We start from the raw sequence: 22,864 nt of genomic DNA on the forward strand, positions 1-22,864 counted from the left end.
ATCATGTCCGATTGTTCCAACAGTAGCCCCAGCATTGCATCCTGCCTCCTCTGATCTTCCTGCCACCACCTCCTCACGTTCACTGACTGCTTTCCTGTCCTGTGCTATTGTGTCCCTCCATGCTTTCTGCTGAGTTCTTTCAGTGCGGGACACCTGCATGAGCTCAGAGAACATTTCAACACACGTGTGGGGGGTTTTTTTTGTTTGTTTTTTGTTTTCGCCACCTTATCTGAGAGAGCCTTTGGGACGGAGGAGGGAGGCTTGAAACATTTGCAGCTGCAAGAGGGGGGGAAAAAAAGGGGGAGAAGTATTTAAAAAGAGAGATTTTACAGAATAATGGGTATACTCTTTCATGATGAACAACACTATTCACATTACATAGCACGTGATTTTGGTACAAGGTCATTTTTTGCATCTTGTATTGAGTGCCTGCAGCTTTGGTGTTAGAGATCAAACATGCTGGGCAACAGAATTCGGCTTGCAGGCGGCCATGGTAAGCCATAGTCTTTTGGCTTCTGCAACCTTCATAACAGCAGTGCCCTCCTTTCCCATTGAGTTGTTGATTTAGGGCTGTGGTTTTCATGTTAACGTGCAGCAGCAGAAACCAAGCCCCCGCTCCCTGTCTCTGGGATGACCACTTTAACCCTTCCCCCCCCCCCCCCCCACACACACCGCGTGGCTGGTATCAGGGAAGATCCCTGCTAGCCAAAGACGAACAGCTCAGCACCAATTCCCCCCCCCCCCCAAACCGCTTGGCTAACTCTCCCGAGGAGATAAAGAACAGATGTTGCTTGCATGCCAGCAAACACCGGGACCATATACTGTCAGGCTTTGTCATGCAATGATACCGGATTACTTGCTACTAGCATGGTGTGGTAAAGTGTCCTACCATGGAGGATGGAATAAGGCTACTCTCCCCAGAAACCTTCTGCAAAGGCTTTTGGAGGACCTCCAGGAGAGCTTCATGGAGATATCCTTGGAGGATTTCCGGTCCATCCCCAGACACGTTAACAGACTTTTCCAGTGAGCAATGGGATCCATGCACATTTAAGCTCATTACAGGGGCAGGGTCTAATTCTTCATTTATGCACTAAAGGAAAAGTACAACCTTCATTTGTATCTTTTATAAAAGTCTCAACCCTGCAAATTGAGCATGTAGCTAGTCTATGCAACTGTATGGTCCTGTCACTAATATTCTCAACCTCCCTCACCCACAGCCACTCCCTCTGCTTGTATCTTATTTTGTTCACCCTGTATTAATTTGAGGGACAACCCTATAACCTAGTTTATGCAGGGGAACCACTGAACTGATCTCAAACACTAAAGTGAAATTTAATATTGCTTATTTAAATCTCTAAAGGTGCAGCCTACATCCAGAGACCCAAATCAGATTAGGTCCCCACTGTACCCAGTGTTGAACAAATACATAGTAAGCACTCACCCCTGTTGAGACAAAGTTGACCAAGAGCTTACTATAGATCTCCAATTCTAGAATCAGATCTTCTGTGACCTAGAGATCCAGGACCTGTTTGGGGCAGTGGCTGTCACTTGTTATGTCTTATTACAGTTCCTACCAAAAGCAGCAAAGAGTCTCGTGGCACCTTATAGACCAAGACGTTTTGGAGCATGAGCTTTCATGGATGAATACCCACTTCATCGGATGCATGTCAACCTTCGTGCTAACGCTGCACGTTAACATGAAAACCGCAGCCCTAAATTGACAACTCAATGGGAAAGGAGGGCACTGTTGTTATGAAGGTTGCAGAAGCCGAAAGACTATGGCTTACCATAGCCGCCTGCAAGCCAAATTCTGTCGCATGTTTGATCTCTAACACCAAAGCCGCAGGCACTCAATACAAGATGCAAAAAATGACCTTGTACCAAAATCATGTGCTATGTAATGTGAATAGTGTTGTTCATCATGAAAGAGTATACCTATTATTCTGTAAAATCTCTCTTTTTAAATACTTCTCCCCCTTTTTTTCCCTTCATGAGCCTTTATTTCTAAGGTGGGCTGGACTGGGGATGAGGGTGGTCAGGGAGACAGGGAGGATTGTATGTCTTCACTGCAACAAAAAAACAAAACAAAAAAACAACCTGTTTTTAACAATGAGATCACTAGGATTTTACATCAAAATAGTTGAGACAAAGTACAGGTAGTTTTTTTTACCTTGATGTAGTTTGTTGAGATCCATCCAAGTGGTGGTGCAGTATTGACCTGGATTAGCTACTTTTTGGTAATTTGGATGGCGGTAGACACTTCTCTGATCTCAGGGCAACCCCTTCACCATATTTGAAGTCTCTGCTCCAAAATATGGAAGCTGAGTACAGCATCTCAATGAAACTGTTGTAAGAATTTTTAATATTGGAAAAGCAATGTATTTTTCAGTAACCTTGTTCTCAGGCTGAACCATTTTTGCTGAAACATTAAAAAAAAAATTTGACCTGAGGCAGACACCTAAATGATTAAAGTTTGGTAAAGTTATAAGGAACTTGTAAGTTGCAATGTAGAATTCACCTATCTCTTTGTTCAGATGTAAATTAAGCATTGTAAGCTAGTACAATGGTTGCCAATGTACATCACGTTTACAAATGCTAACAAAGAGATGCGAAGTCCATACGAAAGGAGCACACTGCAAAAAACAAGCTATGCAGGATTATCCTGTCTGTGAGCAAAGACAATGAACTTTGGGGGTATTTCTAGAAGTTAAGGCACCCCTTTATCTTGCATCGAGGAATTAGACAGCACGTTTACATTCGTGAAAATGGGTCTCAGCTACTCTTGGTTGAAAATGCTGAAGAGGACTTTGGGTGAGATATACGTCTCTTGTCTCTAGAAAGAGTATTATGATTTTGTTTTATATTTTTTTTATATATAATATAACTATTTGTTTCCAGTATCCTAACTCACTATCTACTGAATCTCTAGTCGATAATAAACTTATTCTTATTTTCACTATAAATAGATCTCAGTGCTGTGTGTTAAGCAGAGTGTTGAGTGAGAGTTGACTCTTACAAGCTGGTGTGTGCTGTTCATCTGGGAATAGCAGGCCTGGTAACTCTGTGAGTGTTTAGTGTATGAGAGACTGAGCGTTGCAGGGAATGCTCCGAGCATTTGGGGGTAGGTGTGTGCCTGTCATTACCTGTGCAGAGAGAGTGAGGTCTGTGGAGGCCTGAAAGGCGGTGCTTGTGTTGCCAGAGGCAGTTGGTTTCAGGGTGCTGATTAATGCTAAGGAGAGGTGGTGGGGAGGTGCCTCACAACCTTGGGAACCCTGGGGGAGCATCATACTACCTTCTCACTATTCCACAGAATCCCTTCTTTAAGTCACAGTAGTCATATTGACTGGTTACATAGTCCCATCTGGGCCTGGCCTAGAGTATTAGCAATTTCACCTTTTGCATAAGTTGAACGGGGGAGGAAACAATCCTCACCTATCATCTTCTGGCTGAATAATACCCCTGGGAATATGCAGCGGTCTTCCAGGGGGTACATCAACTCCTCTAGATATTTGCCTAGTTTTACCACAGGCTATGTAAAAAGCATTAGCGAAGTCAGTACAAACAAAAATTTCATACAGACAGTGATGTGTTTATACTGTCCTATAGACTATACTAGTATTTCTCAAACTGTGGGTGAGTTTGTTTTAATGGGGTCGCCAGGGCCAGACTCGCTAGGGCAGAAAGCCAAAGCCCAAGTTGTTAAATGAGGTGAAACTTAGGGTACACAAGACAAATCAGATTCTTGAAAGGGATATGGTAGTCTGGAAAGGTTGAGAACTACCGTCCTAGAGATGCTGCTTATAAGGGGATCCCCGCCCTAGTTGACCTGTGGCTCTTGACTGTTTGAGGCAGAAGTTAATATGTGAATCTTATGATACTGATGATTTCCCTATACCATTCCCAGAAAATAGTTATCAATGGTTCACAGTCATGCTGGAAGGGCATAACAAGTGAGGTCCCGCAGGGATCAGTTCTGGGTCCAGTTCTGTTCAATATCTTCATCAATGGTTTAGATAATGGCTTAGAGAGTACACTTATAAAGTTTGGGGACAACACCAAGCTGGGAGGGGTTGCAAGTGCTTTGGAGGATAGGATTAAAATTCAAAATGATCTGGACGAACTGGAGAAATGGTCTGAAGTAACTAGGATGAAATTCAAAAAGGACAAATGCAAAGTACTCCATTTAGGAAGGAACAATTAGTTGCACACATACAAAATGGGAAATGACTACCTAGGAAGGAGTACTGCGGAAAGGGATCTGGGGGTCATAGGGGACCACAAGCTAAATCTGAGTCAACAGTATAATGCTGTTGCAAAAAAAGTGAATAGCCTTCTGGGATATATTAGCAGGAGTATTGTAGCAAGACACGAGAAGTAATTCTTCCGCTCTACTCCATGCTGATTAGGCCACAACTGGAGTATTGTGTCCAGTTCTGGGCGCCATATATCAGGAAGGTTGTGGACCAATTGGAGAGAGTCCAGAGAAGAGCAAAAAAAAATGATTAAAGGTCTATAAAACATGACCTGTGAGGGAAGATTGAAAAAACTGGGTTTATTTAGTCTGGAGAAGAGAAGACTGAAAAGGGACATAACAATTTTCAAGTACATAAAAGGTTGTTACAAGAGGAGGAAGAAAAATTGTTTTTCTTAACCTCTGAGGATAGGACAAGAAGCAATGGGCTTAAATTGCAACAAGAGTGGTTTAGGTTGGACATTAGGAAAAACTTCCTAACTGTCAGGCTTGTTAAGCACTGGAATAAATTGCCTAGGGAGGTTATGGAATCTCCATCATTGGAGATTTTTAAGAGCAGGTTAGACAAACACCTGTCAGGAATGGTCTATATAATACTTAGTCCTGCCACAATGCAGGGGACTGGACTAGATGACTAGATGACCTCTCAAGTTTCCTCCAGTTCTGTGATTGTATATTGATACTCTTTTTAGTCAATACTTGTTAGTCTGTCATTATTATTACTGACTCTAATAATATAGCTCAGGGGTAGGCAACCTATGGCATGGGCGCCGAAGGTGGCACGCAAGCTGATTTTCAGTGGCACTCTCAGTGCCTGGGTCCTGGCCACCGGTCTGGGGGGCTCTGCATTTATTTAATTTTAAATGAATCTTCTTAAACATTTTAAAAACCTTATTTACTTTACATACAACAATAGTTTAGTTATATATTATAGACTTATAGAATGAGACCTTCTAAGAACGTTAAAATGTATTACTGGCACGCAAAACCTTAAATTAGAATGAATGAATGAAGTCTCGGCACACCACTTCTGAAAGGTTGCCGACCCCTGATATAGCTGAAACAAGGTGGATGTGATGATATCTTTTATTGGACCAAAATATCTACAACAATGGAACATAATTAATTTTGCTGTATGAAAGGGAAACTCCACAACCTGACGCAAAACTTAAGTGACATCTACTTTCAGTGCAAATGCAAGAAACAAAACATCATCCCCAGAGGTCTCACCATTTATAACCCTCTGACCACTGCGTACAGCACCCATCCTGGGACCAACATGGCAATAACAACACTGCATATAAGAATGGAAGATACCTAATATAGCTAACAGTTGCTTATTTCCTCTGAGCATGGGCTGGTAGGTATTCTTTCGCATTTCTCACTAGGACTTGGGTTCATACCCAGTGTGGATAGTGCAGTACTGGTGGAAGAGCAGTATTATTCAGTTGTGAGCCATTGTACAGTGGATGCTTCATTGCGCTAGCAGTATTTAGCTCATTTTATAAAGTACTTTGAGTCACATCAGTATAAAGAGCATTGTATATTTAACTAAATTCTGTCCTATATTAAATGTTATTCCTGAGAACATTTTAAAAGGTTTTCATTTCTTTTTGAGGCTACGATATTGACAATTTAAAATGCCAGAACCGTCATGCACTTTTTGTGTGAAGTCTGTCGTACTCCAGTAAAATGTCAAAATTCTTTCTTTTTGCTTTAAAATACACCACTACCTCAATATAACACCACCCGATATAACACGAATTTGGATAAAACACGGTAAAGCAGTACTCCGAGGGGGCGGGGCTGCTCACTCCAGTGGATCAAAGCAAGTTCAATATAACATGGTTTCACCTATAACATGGTAAGATTTTTAGGCTCCCAAGGGCTGCGTTATATTGAGGTAGAGGTGTATTAGTGGTATTTTCACCTCCTGGCTTAGGCAGAAGAAAATGTAAGGAAATACTGCCAAGGTTGTAATAGTTGCAGACAAAAGAGAAACTTACCCTGAAAATGTTCAGCTAGAGCTAATAAAGGGAAAGAGATCTCTCTATGTGACAGTAACTAAAGGTGCAGTAAACTGAACAGAAGTACGATGCTTTGACAGATTATCAGGTTGCTGGCAACTTGCAGTTTTTGAAAGGCATTTTGTAATTTTCTAATGACCTGGTGTACCGGAATGAGTGTAATATTAGGGGTGAGGATGTTGCACCCACCCATGCAGAAATTCAGGAGAATTATTGCTTTACTTAACTGCCTCTTCCTTAAGATAAAATATTAAACCAAAATATTTTCACTTTTAAATAATGTCTTGTTCTCTGGATGAAGAACCATTACAACTTTTCTTTAAGTAAAGTTGAGGAGGATAAACTGCTTGTCTGACTGTATTTCAGTGCACTTTTCATTTTAATGAGGTGATATATTGCACTCATCTTTACAATATGAGCATTGTGCAGTATCTCACTGCGCATCATACTATGTCTGGCCCAAGATGGGTTATCACTTTTTGCACTTCATTGACATAAGGGATAGAAATACTATAGGGATGATGTTGAAATAATGGTAGCTGGCATTTAAACGATGTACATTAGCATTTTCTCCCTAAAATTTCCCATCACTGCTGCTAATCTTTCACACCTGAAAAGCTCACGGGGAAAAATCCCATCGTTATGGAAGTACTGTGCTTCCATAACATCAATGAAATGTAGACAAGGCTCCTAAGTAAGACTTTATTTTGACTAGACAAAAGGATAAGAGGTAGACAAAAAGAAGTGAGACTAATTGAAGGCATGCCACAGGCTCAGTCCTCAAGTAAATAAATTTTGGGGACTTAAGCTATTTTTTGGGTGGATATGGGTGTATAGTAGGACAAAACCATCAACAACCTAATTATAGCAACAAAGAGTCCTGTGGCACCTTATAGACTAACAGACATATTGGAGCATAAGCTTTCGTGGATGAAGACTCATTTTGTCAGATGAAGTGAGTATTCACCCACGAAAGCTTATGATCCAATACGTGTGTTAGTCTATAAGGTGCCACAGGACTCTTTGTCGCTTTTTACAGATCCAGACTAACACAGCTACCCCTCTGATACTTAACCTAATTATAGTTGCTAGACTAAATATCCCACTAAAGCAAATTGTAACAAGCAAGGAAATAATTAATTTATTCAACACTCCACTCATCTGTTTTCTTTTGGAGCCTCTACTATGCACAGTTCACATCCACCCTCATCTTAACAACAAAGCAGACCTAAAAAATCACTTTATTTGTTGGTGATATGTTCATGTGTTTTACTCACTCATCTAGGATTGGTTTGTTTTTCACAATTACGTGGTCCATAGTTCTCTCCATGATTGCATGGGTGTAAGTGAAGCTTGATATTAAAACAGTGGCTCCCTTTTTATGAACCGGAGCTTTATTAATGGGAACAACTGCCTTTTTTTCCAAGAGCTTGGAAGTGCTGGAACTCTGACAACTTGAGCTTAACTCTCTGTCTCCTATCCTTCATGAGCCTTTATTTCTAAGGTGGGCTGGACTGGGGATGAGGGTGGTCAGGGAGACAGGGAGGATTGTATGTCTTCACTGCAACAAAAAAACAAAACAAAAAAACAACCTGTTTTTAACAATGAGATCACTAGGATTTTACATCAAAATAGTTGAGACAAAGTACAGGTAGTTTTTTTTACCTTGATGTAGTTTGTTGAGATCCATCCAAGTGGTGGTGCAGTATTGACCTGGATTAGCTACTTTTTGGTAATTTGGATGGCGGTAGACACTTCTCTGATCTCAGGGCAACCCCTTCACCATATTTGAAGTCTCTGCTCCAAAATATGGAAGCTGAGTACAGCATCTCAATGAAACTGTTGTAAGAATTTTTAATATTGGAAAAGCAATGTATTTTTCAGTAACCTTGTTCTCAGGCTGAACCATTTTTGCTGAAACATTAAAAAAAAAATTTGACCTGAGGCAGACACCTAAATGATTAAAGTTTGGTAAAGTTATAAGCAACTTGTAAGTTGGCCTTACAATTAAAAATGTTGGACCACATTACTACAGGCATCTCTGCCAGCTGCACCTATAAAACACACACACACACACACCACACACACACACACCACACACACACACACACACGTTTTGTTTAAAATTTTTAAATCTGGCTCCAAGCTAAAGCAGGGATGTCTTTTAGCTCCCTCATGTTTGGTAGCACTGGAGGGAAGAAGTAGCTACATTTTTTTTTCCTTTTGTATATTTATGAAATATAGCTTGACATCTTGGAGTTCTTAGGGTGCAAATACTTCTGCATAACTTTCAATCTGTTCATTTTGCTGTAGTCCATCCTGATGGGCATCATCACTCCCAAAATCAAAGCATTAGTATTCTTACAAATATATATATTGTAAGAATACTAATATATATACACATACACATTGATCTTTTAAAATAGAGAGATGGTTGAGAGGGACAAATGTCTATGCAAAACAAATTACATTACTTAAGAGTTTGGGCTTGGATTAGCCTATGTAACCAAGAGCTCTGTGGTGGTGGAAAGTCTACCTGGAGGTGGGTTATGGTGTCACAAGTCACCAAAATAACTCCATTCCTCTGGACAACTTGCAGGTGGCTAGCTCAGTCCCCAGTCAAATAGTTCTGGCCGTAGATGGGGGAGCCCAGCAGACTTCCCAAGTCATTTTTCACCAGCGAGGCTACTGTGGTGCACTGAACATAATTTAAAACCGTCCTGCCCAGCAGAACTTTTGGGGAAGGGCTGTGGTGAATAGTACTCTGGGGTACAATAGACCTATGGCACAGAAATGTGCTGATTACACACAGCTACAAAAACAGGTGGTTCAAGCTCATTTTGGTATGCTTTTCTTTGACTAAACTTCTACCTACAGCATAATATCTTGCATACTTGTGAAACATTTCTGTCATCCCTCCATTTTGTTTAACGATTTTACTTGGATTTTAATAAGAGTTAACTTTGCAATCACTTATAAATATTGCAATTCTAAGTCTCTTTGTTTTCTATTGCAAACTGGTATGTGCCAGGAGGAAGTGTTTTTTTATATGTATTTTTTTTAATAGAACAATCCAAGTTCAAAGTGTGTGTGTTGTAAAAACATTTTCCACATGATTATGTGGAAATATGTTATAGTTTAACAGGGAAATAGTTAATCTATGTAGAATTAATGACTCAGGGAAATTTGTAACTATTCATATAAGGACTTTGATAATGCACCTCAGAGTTTACTTGCCTTAAGCAATTGTTCAGATACATGTTTACAATATGTTGAATTCTGGATGAATTTCTTTAAGAGCGTTCACAACAGCATTTGAAATGAATAAAAACTTTTTTTTTTTTTAAGGATGTGAAACATGTTGCGGACTCATAAAATGAGTGGCTGAAAGGGAAAGGAAAATAGTGCCATTATTTACTAGAACAACAACATGGGAAATACTACCACCAAATTCCGCAAAGCACTTATAAATGGAGATGAAAATCTGGCCTGCCAAATATATGAGAGCAACCCTCAGCTAAAAGAATCTCTCGATCCAAATACTTCTTATGGGGAACTCTATCAGCACAATACTCCATTACATTATGCTGCTAGGCATGGAATGAACCGAATACTAGGGTGAGTATTACTGTGTGATTTGTTAACATATTTAAGAGTTGCTCTAGCAAATGGAAGAAGTTTAGATAGATTTATAAATCTTACTTTGTGGGTAGGTCATTGGTGAACATTTTAATTTGTATTTATTTTGTGTATAAATTTAAAAATGTTCAGATTATAGTAAAATATGCAAAATAACCTGTTGTGACAAATTTATATAATAAAGAACGTGTTTCTTATACGTGGGAAATGTTTAGTTTTAATTGATCTTTAATGTTTTTTTTTTCTTACATTCATTTCAGGCATAAAAGTGTGTTAGAATAAAAACAGCTCGCTTCCTGAGGTGTCTTATTACAAGCCTTTATTTAAAAAAAAAATTTTTTTAAAGGCTTTTCTACACACTTAAAAATTATTTTTTTTAGTAGCCCTTTGTAACTCTGTACCCAAAGTCCTATCAAAAATCTAAAATTTTCTGGTTTTTCTGATCATTCATTTGTGCTTTAAACATGCCTTCTGAAGTTGAATTTTTTACTTTACAGTTATCAGTTACTCTTTAGATGACCAGTGTAGCAAGATTGTGATTCAGACTACAGTTGAATTTTTGATATATAGGCCTTTTCGTAGAAAGTGTATTAGTGTTCGTTGTCTAACTCCTTCTGTGTCTGCTTACAAAGTACTTTCTCTCTTTTGTTGTTATTGATTAACAAATCAGGCTTCAAATTTTTTTGTGTAAAATGTTTCTTTGATTTGGAAAACTGATCTGTGTTACTGTACTTGGACTGATATCCATGTCTTATTGGACGAGATTCTTTTTCAGAACATCTTTGTATCTCTCTCTGTCAGCCTCTTGATTATTTGCCTGCTAAAATTCACCATCCAATATTTTCTTTGGGAGCTCAGTTAAGATGTTATGAACGTTGCTTAAATGCTGGTTGTGGAACCTCTTTCCAGACCCTCATTGTATGAACAAGATGATGATCTAAAATATGTAATGCTATATTGATATGTTCTGCAAGGAGCATCAGCTAATTTTACTGCAGATAGGGCAAATACATGCACATATTCTTATAAAGTTCAGATGGTTTGAATTTTTGCATTTTGTGTAATGATAAACACAGTATTCTACAATTAGTCCTGAGGGAATTCTGCATCACTGTGCAATGCAGAATTTGTGCAGAATTTTCTCTCTCTCTCTCCCCCCCCCGATTTGGCATTGCAGAGTTGCTGGCCACCGCATGCCCTGAATGAAAGAGGCGGTGCGTGGGCCATAGCCATGCAGCGAGTAAAGTGCCCATCTCGGTGGGAATGGAGGCCCTGTGGCTGTGTGTGCTCTGGCTGCCAGGCCTGATCCTCATTTGGCCTGCTGTTCTGGCTCTCGCAAGGGGTGAGGCCAGGGATCACACCACATCCCCCAATGGACTGTAATGAAGCTGTGCAGAGTGGAGCCTGTAGCTGGCCTCCGGTGGTAAGGGAGTGTGGGTTTCTGGCTTCGCGCTGGGCTCTGAGTGGGGGAAAACAGGGCGGGAGTCTGGGCCAAGGGGAGCCCAGCGCAGCCCCCTCCAGCACCCAACAAAAACCCCCTCCAGCACCTTCACAGATTATCCCAGGAGTAGAGAGGGGGTATCTTTGTTGTTGTTGTCTGTATTGTTACAGACATACTTGCTGATCGGTGTTTTGAAATAAATTATGAAAATAATTGAAACTGGCGTGATTATATTGTGTTGTTTCGACAAATAAAATATGCAGAATTTTGCAGAATTCTAAAATATTGTGCACAGAATTTTTTATTTTCTGGTGCAGAATTCCCCCAAGGAATATAGCAATGGAATAAAATTATCACTATCAGTATGGAAAGAGTTGAGTATTTGTGTGTAGCTTGTAATAAGGAATTGCGAGATCATAAGTACACTGCAATTCGTATTTAAAAGAAAAGTATTTTATGGGTAATGTCAAACCTATGAATTATAAGACTGTACTAAGACTTGTTGGAGCAATAAAATCCACTCCAGCAACACTGAATAAAGAGTCACTCTGGCATTGTGAAAAGAATTTGACACCTTTTATGAGCACGCAATTTACTAAAAATTAAAGTTAATATTAAAAATATTGTTCTAGCTATGCTGTCAAACTTTTGATTATACAAACCCTACTTCTGGATAACTTGAAGATCAGACAAGTTTTAAGTGAAATGTTTCTCCTGGGAAGTTTACCACTTACTTGGTGCTTTAGTGTCTTAAAACTTAGAGACTCCCAACTCTGGAGCTCTTGATGGTTCTGCAGTTCTGTCTATTTAAGTATAGCTTAATGTTGCAGAACTTGAATGGTTTTATTTTTTAATTTATTTTTATTGTGGTAGCACATAGGAGCCCCAGTCCTGGATAAAGGGTCCTGTACAAAGACATAGCAAAAAGACAGTCCCAGCCTCAAAGAGCCTACCATCTGTTTTTTAAGATGGCGCTGATCCTGCCACCAATTAGTTTCAGCCTGTCATAACTATAAAGGGAAAGGTAAAAACCCTCCTGTATACAATACTATAAAATCCCCCTGGCCAGAGGCACCAAAATCCTTTTACCTGTAAAGGGTTAAGAAGCTCAGGTAACCTGGCTGACACGAGACCCAAAGGACCAATAAGGGGACAAGATACTTTCAAATCTGGCGGGGGAGGTGGGGGAGAAGGCTTTTGTTTGTGCTCTTTGTTTTTGGTGGTGTTCGCTCATGGGACTAAGAGGGACCGGACATCAATCCATGTTCTCCAAATCTTTCTGAACAAGTCTCTCATATTTCAAACTTGTAAGTAATAGCCAGGCAAGGCTTATTAGTTTATCTTTGTTTTCTCAACTTGTGAATGTTACCTTTGCTAGAGGGAGGTTTATCCCTGTTTTGTTGTAACTCTGAAACTAAGGCTAGAGAGGGTTCCTCTGGGCTCTTTGAATCTGATTACCGTCTAAAGTTATTTTCCATCTTGATTTTACAGAGATGATTTTTACATTTTCTTTTTAATAAAATCCTTCTTTTAAGAACCTGATAGATTTTTTTTCCATTGTCCAAAGACCCAGGGGTTTGGGTCTTTGATCCCTTTGTAACCAATTGGTTAGGATATTATTCTCAAGCCTCCCCAGGAAAGGGGGTGTAAGGGCTTGGGGGGATATTTTGGGGGAAGAGGAACTCCAAGTGGTTCTTTCCTGTTTCTTGTTAAATCACTTGGTGATGGCAGCATACCAGGTTTTAACCTAAACCGGTAGAAATAAGCTTAGGGGGCTTTCATGCGGTTCCCCACATCTGTACCCTAGAGTTCAGAGTGGGGAAGGAACCCTGACAGAGCCCCTTAAACAGCTGAAGGCTTCATCTACACCCCCTCCCCATAATACTTTAGAGAATTTTGGGATTATACGCCGGATACAATTGTCCTCCTGATGTATCCTGTTTTAATTCAGATAATCATTTTTCTTTAATAACAGCTTTTAAAATTGATTTATAGACCTTTGTTATGTCAAACAGACAAAATACAGACCAACAAATAAGACAAGGTGTTTGAAATGCCTATGCCTGTCTACACTAGGATTTACACCAATGGTAGCACCAGTGGTGCAGGACCTGTTCTACACCAAAAGTGAGAATTTTACCAAAAAAATGAGTGTAGGTACTACCAAATTGAACTGTGCACTGTTGAGCTGCCCAGCATGGAGGAAACATACAGTCTTCAATGATCAAAGGCAAAAGGTTACCTTCTTTTTAGGTAGAGGGACTACTAAAGGTTCTACTTACAAGCTGATGAGCTGACTGACCTTGGGCATCAAATGGCAGATAGCCCTTGCATTCAAATCTCAACTTATCTGAAATCCTCTGTAACAGTCTAGAGACATAACCTTGTTTTGGATAATCAGTGATTTTGGATAAATAAGGTTTGATGATATGAGGTCCTGCCTATTTTGAGCTTGTCATAGGTTTATTCCCCACTTTGAATTTTAGCGTCCACAAGATGGGGACCTGCATGGACTCCTCTAAACTTAAATCCTAGTTTAGATCTGGTAAAGCTGCCACCAGCTAGAAATTCCAGTGTCTAGCACACTCCCTGTTTCCCCAAACTTTCCCTGGGGAACACAGATCCCAACTTCCTTGGATCTTAACACAAAGGGAAATAAACCATTCCCCCACCTCCTCCCCCCTCCCCTAGTCGTTGGGAGAGATCACCTTGATTCAAACTCCTTGAATCAAAACAAAGAGGGATTCACTTTTCCCCCCTCCCCTTCCCCTGAAAATCCAAACAAGGATGGAAATGTTACAGGGTATAACTTATGAAACTAGAGAGCTAGCATCAGGACAAATACAGCAACCAAAAAATAAAATAAAATAGGATTCCAGCAAACACACATTTGCAAATACAGAAATTAATTAGAAGACTAATCCGCCTTTCTAATACTCACTATACTGAATAGAAGAGAATACTTCAGGAACCTTGGAGAGCCTGGAAATACGTCTGGCCCCTCTTAGATCCAAAGAGAGAACAAAACCCCAAACAAAGAACACAGGCAAAGACTTCCCTCCACAGAGATTTGAAATTATCTTGTCCCTTGATTGGTCCTCTGGTCAGGTGTCCGTCAGGTTACTGAGCTTGTTAACTCTTTACAGGTAAAAGAGACCTTAACCCTTAACTATCTGTTTATGACAGAGCTGCTGTTATTTATTTTACGTGTTTTGCACCACTGGTGCTAAAATTGGTGTAAATCCTAGTGTAGACAAGCACAGGCATTTCAAACACCTTGTCTTCTACACCTGCTTTGAGCATAGACAGACACCATAGGGTACATATACTGTAGTTGTGGGTCCAATTTTGGCTGGCTGGCGCAAGCCTCAACTGGTGCAGCAATATCCATACTGCTATTTTTAGCATGCTAGCTCAAGCCCCAGTAGCGCAAATCAGTCTATTCAGGATGGGAGTCTCATTCTCAGCTGCAGTGTAGACATACCCAAAGTGTTTAAAATGCCAGTGTCCATTTTCTGCAGAAGCATTCCCATGATTGTTAATACTAGAGCAACAGGAGGAGAATACCCAACAAACCTGAGTGTAGATAAATTTTGCCAAATCAGTCAGCCTTGGAGAAATTAGCCAGTAGTCCTTTAACTGTGAGAGTCTCTATTACAGGTTTTAATGTTTCCACTCAGGGATAGGAGACTTCTGAATTTGCATAGCAGGCACCTTAATTATCTCAAGATTTTGGATGCCCCATGAGATCATCAGATAACTGAGAAAATGGGGGCATAGCAAGTGGTTCCATACACTTTTTGTTGCCCCAACTGCCAGGGCATAATTTAGAACTGTGAAAATGCTCTGAAGTTGCATTGGAGGACAAACCAGTGTCAGGACAGACCATGATTGGGGGCATGAATGTGCCTAAAGATAGATAGTTTATACCTGCTCTTAGAATTTTTGCTGAGTACAACTCTGGCCCATACATTTTTGATCATATGCTCTGTTTTTAAATTCTTCCACACTAAGTTATGTTGATATAGGAAGTACTTTTCCTGTGTGTGTGTGTGTGTGTGTGTGTGTGTGTGTGTGTGTGTGTGTGTGTGTGTGTGTGTGTGTGTGTGTGTGTGTGTGTGAGAGAGAGAGAGAATATAGCTTGCTCTGATGAGGAAATGTTCTTTTTGCAGTTAGTAGTAGAAGTAGGTATTTTATAAGAAAATTATGGTAAATCAGTTATTTAAAGAGTTATGAAGATAAATGTTCAGATTTTAGACTTCGATTTGTTTTTGTCCCCTCGTCCAGGGATTAATAGGTGGTTCTTCCCCATACTCATAGAATGAATGAAGAGTTACTGCCACAGTAGAAATTCTGTTATCACTGCCTTGGCAGCAAGTTGAATGGAGAATTAAAGACAAATCTGTACATATGTGTTTTTTGTTTCTGCTAGGTACTCTAATAAAACAATGGTTTTCTGATTTTATTTTTGTACCAAAAATGTATCCTATTATGGGATATGTTATATTATCTAAGAAAAATCCTGGAAAAAAGAAAGGCATATAAGAGAAAAGGGCATTCTAAAAATTAGAGCATATTAGTGGAGTAGTCAGAATTATATACCTTAGACCTACTGCTTTGAATTGATGAATCTGCCTACCACTGTGACTGCTTTGGTGTGCCATCACCTGAAGTACCATTTTTATTGAATTTAAAAAAAAATTTTGGACTGGTACAATATCTGCCAATCATTCCCAGGATCCACTTAATGGTATGGTACAATATATGACATTAGTGAGTCCATTACTGGATACTGTGTCCAGTTCTGGAGTCATTGCTTCAGAAAGGATGCTGATAAATTGTAAAGGATTCAGAAAACAACTACAAAGATGATTTAGGATCTCCAAAACATGTCTTATAGTGAGAGACTTAACTTTATTTTACTTAGTTTATCCAAGAGAAGATTAAGGGGTGATTTGATAATAGTCAACAAGCACCCACAGCAGTGGTGGGCAGCCTGCAGCTCCCATTGGCCGGGAATGGCAAACTGCAGCCACTGGAAGCTGTGGGTGGCTGTGCCTGGGATGGTCAGTGTAAATAAACTGTCTTGTGGCCTGCCAGTGGATTACGCTGACGGACTGCGGGTTGCCCACCACTGACCTACAGGGAAAAAGATTTCTGATTGTTGGCAGTTCTTTAATTTAGAAGAAAAAGGCAATGGTTAGAAACTAGATAAATTCAGGCTGGAAATAATGGGGAAAATTTTAACAGTGAGGATAACTAACCATTGCAACTTTGGAAGTTGTGGAGAATCCACCAAACCCATCTTTAAATCAAATCTGGATCTTTTTCTAAAAGGTACACTGTAGTTTAAACCGAAGTTATTGGTTTGATGCAGGAATTCTTGGATGAGGTTCTTTGGCTTGTGTTATACAGGAGGTCAAACTAGATCATCATATTGGTCCCTTCTGGTCTTAAAATACATGAATTTGGGGAGACTGAACTAATAGGACTTCTCTTTGCCACCTAATTTGCTGTTTTTTCCTCATTCTATTTGGCCTGTGTTCAGTTGTCAACTTAAAGTACTTATAAATAACTCCACTATTCCAGCCTGATGTATAGTAGAGGATGAAATTTACAGGAGGTTTGTTTCGCTGTAGTGTCATGGTATTCATTGTAGGCCCTATTAAGAGAGCCATGTGACCATCAGAAACAAATGTTAACATTCTGTTCTCTGCCTTCCCCATCTCCTTTAAATTGTATGGAGCTGTCTGATGTCTGCATGAAAGAGCAGTACCATCCTGAAAATAATTGTGGATGTGTGGAACAAATATGTTGCAAGGTCCCATTACATTTTGATGATTCTTTTATTTTATAACATGTCATAGCCATTTTTGAATTTGGATCTCTGAAGGGTAAGTCTCCATTGCCACGTTCATACTTTTAAAACCTTAAATTTCTTTCCTGAAAAAGGTTGAGTAGGCTCCACCAAAACCAAAAAAAGCCTTGTTGGTATTGCTGCTCAGCGTGATGCTCAATATATGGACATTATAGTTCATTATCAAATAAATTTTTACTTAAAAAGCAGCTAGTAGGAGAATTAGAAAAGTAATCTCTCCTCAAACAAGGATCCAGAGACTTGTTCCTGATTTAATTCCTTTTTGCTTCTGTCTGAAATAGGATTTGAATTTAAATACCAGTTTTGCCATGCGTAAATCAGTTGACTAACAGTGATTGTGCTGACCTCACAATTAATAGATCTCTACAAGGTGAGTTTCCTTAATTCTTCTAGAATATTCAGAAAATCAACTACAACTGAAGAAACCTAGAATACCTCTGTAGATGTCACAAAAGACCTTTTCTGTTTGTGCACAACCCAAGGACTGTAAAATGAGCTTCTGAGAGTCAAATTGAAAGGCTGGTTTGAGATGCTTTGTAGCGTCCAGATATTCAGCCAGACTTCTTACTTTGCATGTACAATTGTCTGCCTCGCCTTTTGTGCACACAGTGAATTCTGGATGTAATACCTGTAATTGGAACACATGATTTCTGAACACACATTGTCAATGATGTATCTTGCTACAAATATTTAAGCCTTTAGGTGCAGTTGTTTTCTGGTGCAAAATTTCTCCCAGAGAAATGGAGTTGCACTGCATAAAATCTGGCCCTTAATATATATGAGTTTCTAATCTTGGTAAGAGTATGTTGGTTGAATGTACTTGGAGAACGGACTTTGCCAATTTCTATGCAACACTCTAAGGCTGAAAATTATCTTTGAGGGGAGCACTATAAAGAAATGTAGCCTTTTCTATCTAAAAATTAGTTTGGTTTAGAAGGAATTGGACTTTAGTCCTGGTCTACACTGGGGTGGGGGGGAGGGGTGTTGATGTATGATACGTCGACTTCAGCTAGGCTATTCCCATAGCTGAAGTTGCGTATCTTATTTCGACTTAGCTCCCGTCCTCACGGTGCGGGATTGACAGCTGCGGCTCCCCCGTCGACTCTGCTACCGCCACTCATCCTGGTGGAGTTCCAGAGTCGACGGGAGCGTGTTCGGGGATCGATATATCGTGTCTAGACGAGACGCGATATATTGATCCCCGATAGATCGATCGCTGCCCGCCGATCTGGCGGGTAGTCTGGATGTACCCTTAGTGTATGCCTGCCTATCAAATAAATTGTAAAAAGAGAAAAAGTAGTTTCCCCTCAAGTCCATTTTTATAAGAAGGGTAGGTACTGGAAATTGTGGAGATGAGAGAATTCTCTGAACATTGAAATGTTTTTTCATTTACTGCTGGGAAATAATCACCAAAAATAAATGCTTTTTAGGTAATTTGTATTTGAAGATCTTTTCAATTACTGGAGGTCCATACTATGTTCGTCATGTGGTATATTTTTGCTTTGATTAATTGTTTTTTTAGAAATAGACATGTATAATCATGCTAACTTCTGCCTCTGTTTCAGCATATTGGCATTTCATCTATGTATCATGTCTATTAAAATTTCTCAGAGAACCCTATGCTCTGTAGTACAGGCAAGTCTTATCATATGCGGGGGTTCCGTTCTGCGATTATCACGTAAAGCGAAAACCGCGTATACTGAAAATTATATCACCAGGCCCTTTAAATCCCACCCACAGCTCCGGTGGCAGGGCCAGGGCGGCATTTAAAGGGCTTCTGTGGGCTCCTGCCACCATGGGGAGCCCAAAGGAGCCCTTTAAATGCTGCCCCGGCCTGGCCGCTGGAGCTGTGGGCGGTATTTAAAGGGCTCCACCGGGCTTCCCGCCGCCGCAGGGAGCCCGGTGGAGCTCTTTAAATGCTGGCCCTGGCCCCACCGCCGGAGCTGCTGGCGGGATTTAAAGGGCTCTGCCAGGCTTCCCGCCGCTGCAGGGAGCCCAGGGGAGCCCTTTAAATGCTGGCCCGCAGCTTTGGCAGCTGAAACTGCGGGCGAGATTGAAAGGGCTCCGCTGGGCTTCCCGCCGCGGCGGGGAGCCTGGTGGAGCCCTTTAATGCTGGCCCCGGCCCCGCCGCTGGAGCTGCGGGCGGGATTTAAAGGGCTCCGCTGGGGTTCCTGCTGCGGTGGGGAGCCCGGAGGAGCCCTTTAAATCCCGCCCGCAGCTTTGGCAGCTGGGCTGGGGCTGGCATTTAAAGGGCCTGGAGCTCCATGGTGGCTGGAGCCTCAGGCCCTTTAGTTCGCCCCAGGGGCTACCAGCCACCTCTGCAACTGGGAGCTCCCTGGGTGATTTAAAGCCCCCTGGGACTCCCAGCCACAGCTGGTGCCCCAGGACCTTTAAATCTTGAGGTCACGCCTCTTCCACTTGAGGCCACGCCCCCCCGGACTCTGGCCCTTCAGCGTAAAGCTGAAATCGCGCATGTTATATGCGTGTAAGTTGCGACAGACCTGTATCAGATATGTCATCTTTTCACTCACCTGCATTCAAGCTTTATTGCTTGATATTTCCTGTGAGAGGAGTAGTTATTGTATAACTATTAATACACATCTGCTGAATAATGGAAAATTATTTCTGAACACTTAAGAAACCACTATGTTAACCATCTAGAGAACACTATATTCAGCTACCAGAATAAAAGGATTAGGCTCCCTTCTCCAGTCAAACACAGCAAAACAGCATTAAGTATTTCAATGAGTAGAACATGTTAATCTTGATCAATCAAATTCAGAGACAAGGCTCAGTGTCTGTAAAATGAGAAAAATCATGGAGCTTATAAAGACGTCTAAGGGAGAGGTTGGTATGGATGTGAAATGGATTAGCAAAAATAGTATGCTCCAGAAAAATTACTATTGAACCAGTGGGTCACATTAGGAATTATATGGCATTGAAATCTCCATAGTGAAAGGTTGGCTTAGCAATATTTACAGACTGTGCTCTATTTTTTTAAAATAAATAACAGTCAATTATCTAAGTTTCTCAAACAATATTAAAATTTCAAACATGACAAGGATCAGGATTCTCCAAAGGACACTTTGCACGGTATAAGTGGCACCAAGTGGCTTTAAAAAGCTAAAAATATAAAATAAAATAAATCTAGCTCTCTTGACTATAATATTGTAAAGGATACTCAGCCAGCTAGAATGCTTAACTGATTTAAAGTTCCACACCTAGAACTACATGTAAAACTGTCTTGTGCAAGCATTGTTGCATTTTTAACATATAGACTTGAAATGGTGAGGAAGAGTTGAACTAAGACATCTATATTTTTGTTTTAGTTTAAAAGTGAAGCCAATACCTATTTGTAAACTGCTTTATAATATAATTATAGGACTTCTGAAGAAGCTTCTAGCTGAGTAATGATTGAGGTGATTTTATTTTCAGATGTCTAGCAAGAGAACAGTTCAGCATAATCCTTTATTCACTAGCTGGAAAATTCTCACAAACTGTCAGTTAAAATGAGAGATGGAAGTGGGATTGACTCCATGATGGCATTGGACACATTTTCTCCAAACTGTCAGTTGTAGAAGTTTGTTCTTTTTTCATGGAGTTTTTTGTTTTTGCTTTGAGCTGTTTCCCTGATGAAATAGCAATATGTCAAAGGACAAACAAATAGTAGTATGGGAACACTTTCCCTGCATCAGCTTGGTTCATTTTACAGACTCTCTGTCCTGAATCTGCTCCAGTGTTGTACTGTATCTTGATCAAGTTTAATGCTCTTTGGACAGAGTTTCATACACAGGACTTAGAACACAATATATTTGGGACAAAACAGCTCTCATAAATTCACTTATTACATGTTTAATTGCATCACTTGCAGTTAATAACCCCACTAAGTGCAGACCAGCATCCTGAATCCTTTGTATATCTGCTTTTTAACAACATAAGTATTAACTAAATTCTATTGTCTCTATCTGTGTTTTATTGGTGTGAAGTACACACTGTTATTCTCAAACTTACAGGAGTTCAATAGTTGCACCATTAAGTAGGTAAACAAATATTTCATCAAATTTAAATCCAGATTTGACTAGCTCCTTCTGTGGGTTCAGTGGTCAGGAAGTCAGATTGGAGTACATGGAAAGTAAGATGGTGCAGGTAATGGTAACCCTAGAAAAGCACATTGGTAAACTAGGTAGCAGAAAAAGACCCCAAAGATTTTTACCAAGGAATGAAAGATCCTACATTAAAAAGATTCAATTCTTGGGAAAAGTCAAGTCAGTGTTTGTAACCTGAGGCTACTTAGCTTGATAAATACTGAAGAGGATTCTGACATACAATAGAACCTCAGAGTTACGAATACCTTGGGAATGGACATTGTTCGTAACTCTGAACGAAACGTTATGGTTGCTCTTTCAAAAGTGTACAATTGAACATTGATTTAATACAGCCTTGAAACTTTACTATGAAGAAAAATGTTGCTTTTAACCATCTTAATTCAAATAAAACAAGCACAGTTTCTTTATCTTGCCAATTTTTTTAAAACTTTTCCTTTATTTTTTTAGTAGTTTACATTTAACTCAATACTGTACTGTATTTGCTTTTCCTTCCTTCCTTTCTATGTGGTTGACCGGTCAGTTCGTAACACTGGTGTTCATAACTCTGAGGTTCTACTGTAATTACATTTTAGGGGAAGAAGTCTCCCTGAATATATATCCACAGATGTGAAGGAGGACAGTGTCTGAAACAAGTGAGTGAATGACAAAAGTAGTAGTTATAGGTTAAGAAATTCTTTCAATAAAATGGTATCTAATGCTTCGGTATCAAGATGATTCAGGAAACTAGCTTGCAGTTAATTCAATTATTAATTGCAAGTAATGAAATTTAGACAATAAATGACACCCTATTTGGTCCATAATATCCAGGGCCAGATTTTCAAAGAAGCCTCTTAGTCTAAAATCTCAGATTTGCATGTCCTAACATTAGCACTCAAATAAAAGTGGCCTCGTTTTCAGAGATGTTGAACACCTACAACTCCCATTGGATGTGAGTGGAATTTAATGCAGTTCTGAAGCCACATGCTTCTGAACCAGATGAAACTTGAAACTGGTTATTGGTTATATATAGTTGAATGAAACTTGTACATTTATAGCTTAACTGATAGGTATACGCTAAACTGAAACTTGAATCTGGTTATGTAGTTAAAATGGTTTGGGAATACCTTTGACTGGATTAAATTAATTTATTTTATTATTATATATTTTGCCATGTAAGAGCATATGCAGTCTTGGTAAACTGCAACTTTCAATTAGTGGTATGGAGTTCCTTTTTTAAGCAATAATTTGATACTTTTGAGTAGTATACATATAAGGTACTTAAAGATCTTGGCGCAGATTTTCCACTCTGGCCGAGCTGCACTTGAATGTTATGGGGAGATGAATCTGCAGGAAGTCAGTTGCAGCTCCTTGATTCAGAGCCACCAAGGCCAGACACAAGTTAGGACTGCACAGGGCAGCCCTAATTTTAGGCTGCTGGCATCCTCAGGGAGTTTATACTAGAGGAAGACCATACATAGTGGCGCTTTACTCCACTAGATCTCCTTCCTGTCCGGCACACACACTGTCCCCAGAATGCCCTGA

General features: G+C 40.0%; 1 protein-coding gene across 8 annotated transcripts in view; it reads left to right on the top strand.

Annotated features, from left to right (window-relative positions):
* Positions 1-22,864, top strand: part of ANKIB1 (ankyrin repeat and IBR domain containing 1) — a 160,612-nt gene that overhangs the window by 31,980 nt on the left and 105,768 nt on the right. For 6 of the 8 annotated variants that reach the window (XM_039527120.1, XM_039527123.1, XM_039527118.1 and 3 more), the window contains one exon: positions 9,628-9,897. In XM_039527120.1, the coding sequence (XP_039383054.1) occupies positions 9,710-9,897 (188 nt within the window). In that variant the 5' untranslated portion in view covers positions 9,628-9,709. Of the gene's footprint in view, positions 1-9,627; positions 9,898-21,915; positions 21,976-22,864 lie in introns of those variants that run through there. The other 2 variants (XM_039527125.1, XM_039527124.1) reach the window with 1 other exon arrangement.

The sequence above is a fragment of the Mauremys reevesii genome, linkage group 2 (assembly GCF_016161935.1).
Source record: "Mauremys reevesii isolate NIE-2019 linkage group 2, ASM1616193v1, whole genome shotgun sequence".
Taxonomy (NCBI): domain Eukaryota; kingdom Metazoa; phylum Chordata; order Testudines; family Geoemydidae; genus Mauremys; species Mauremys reevesii.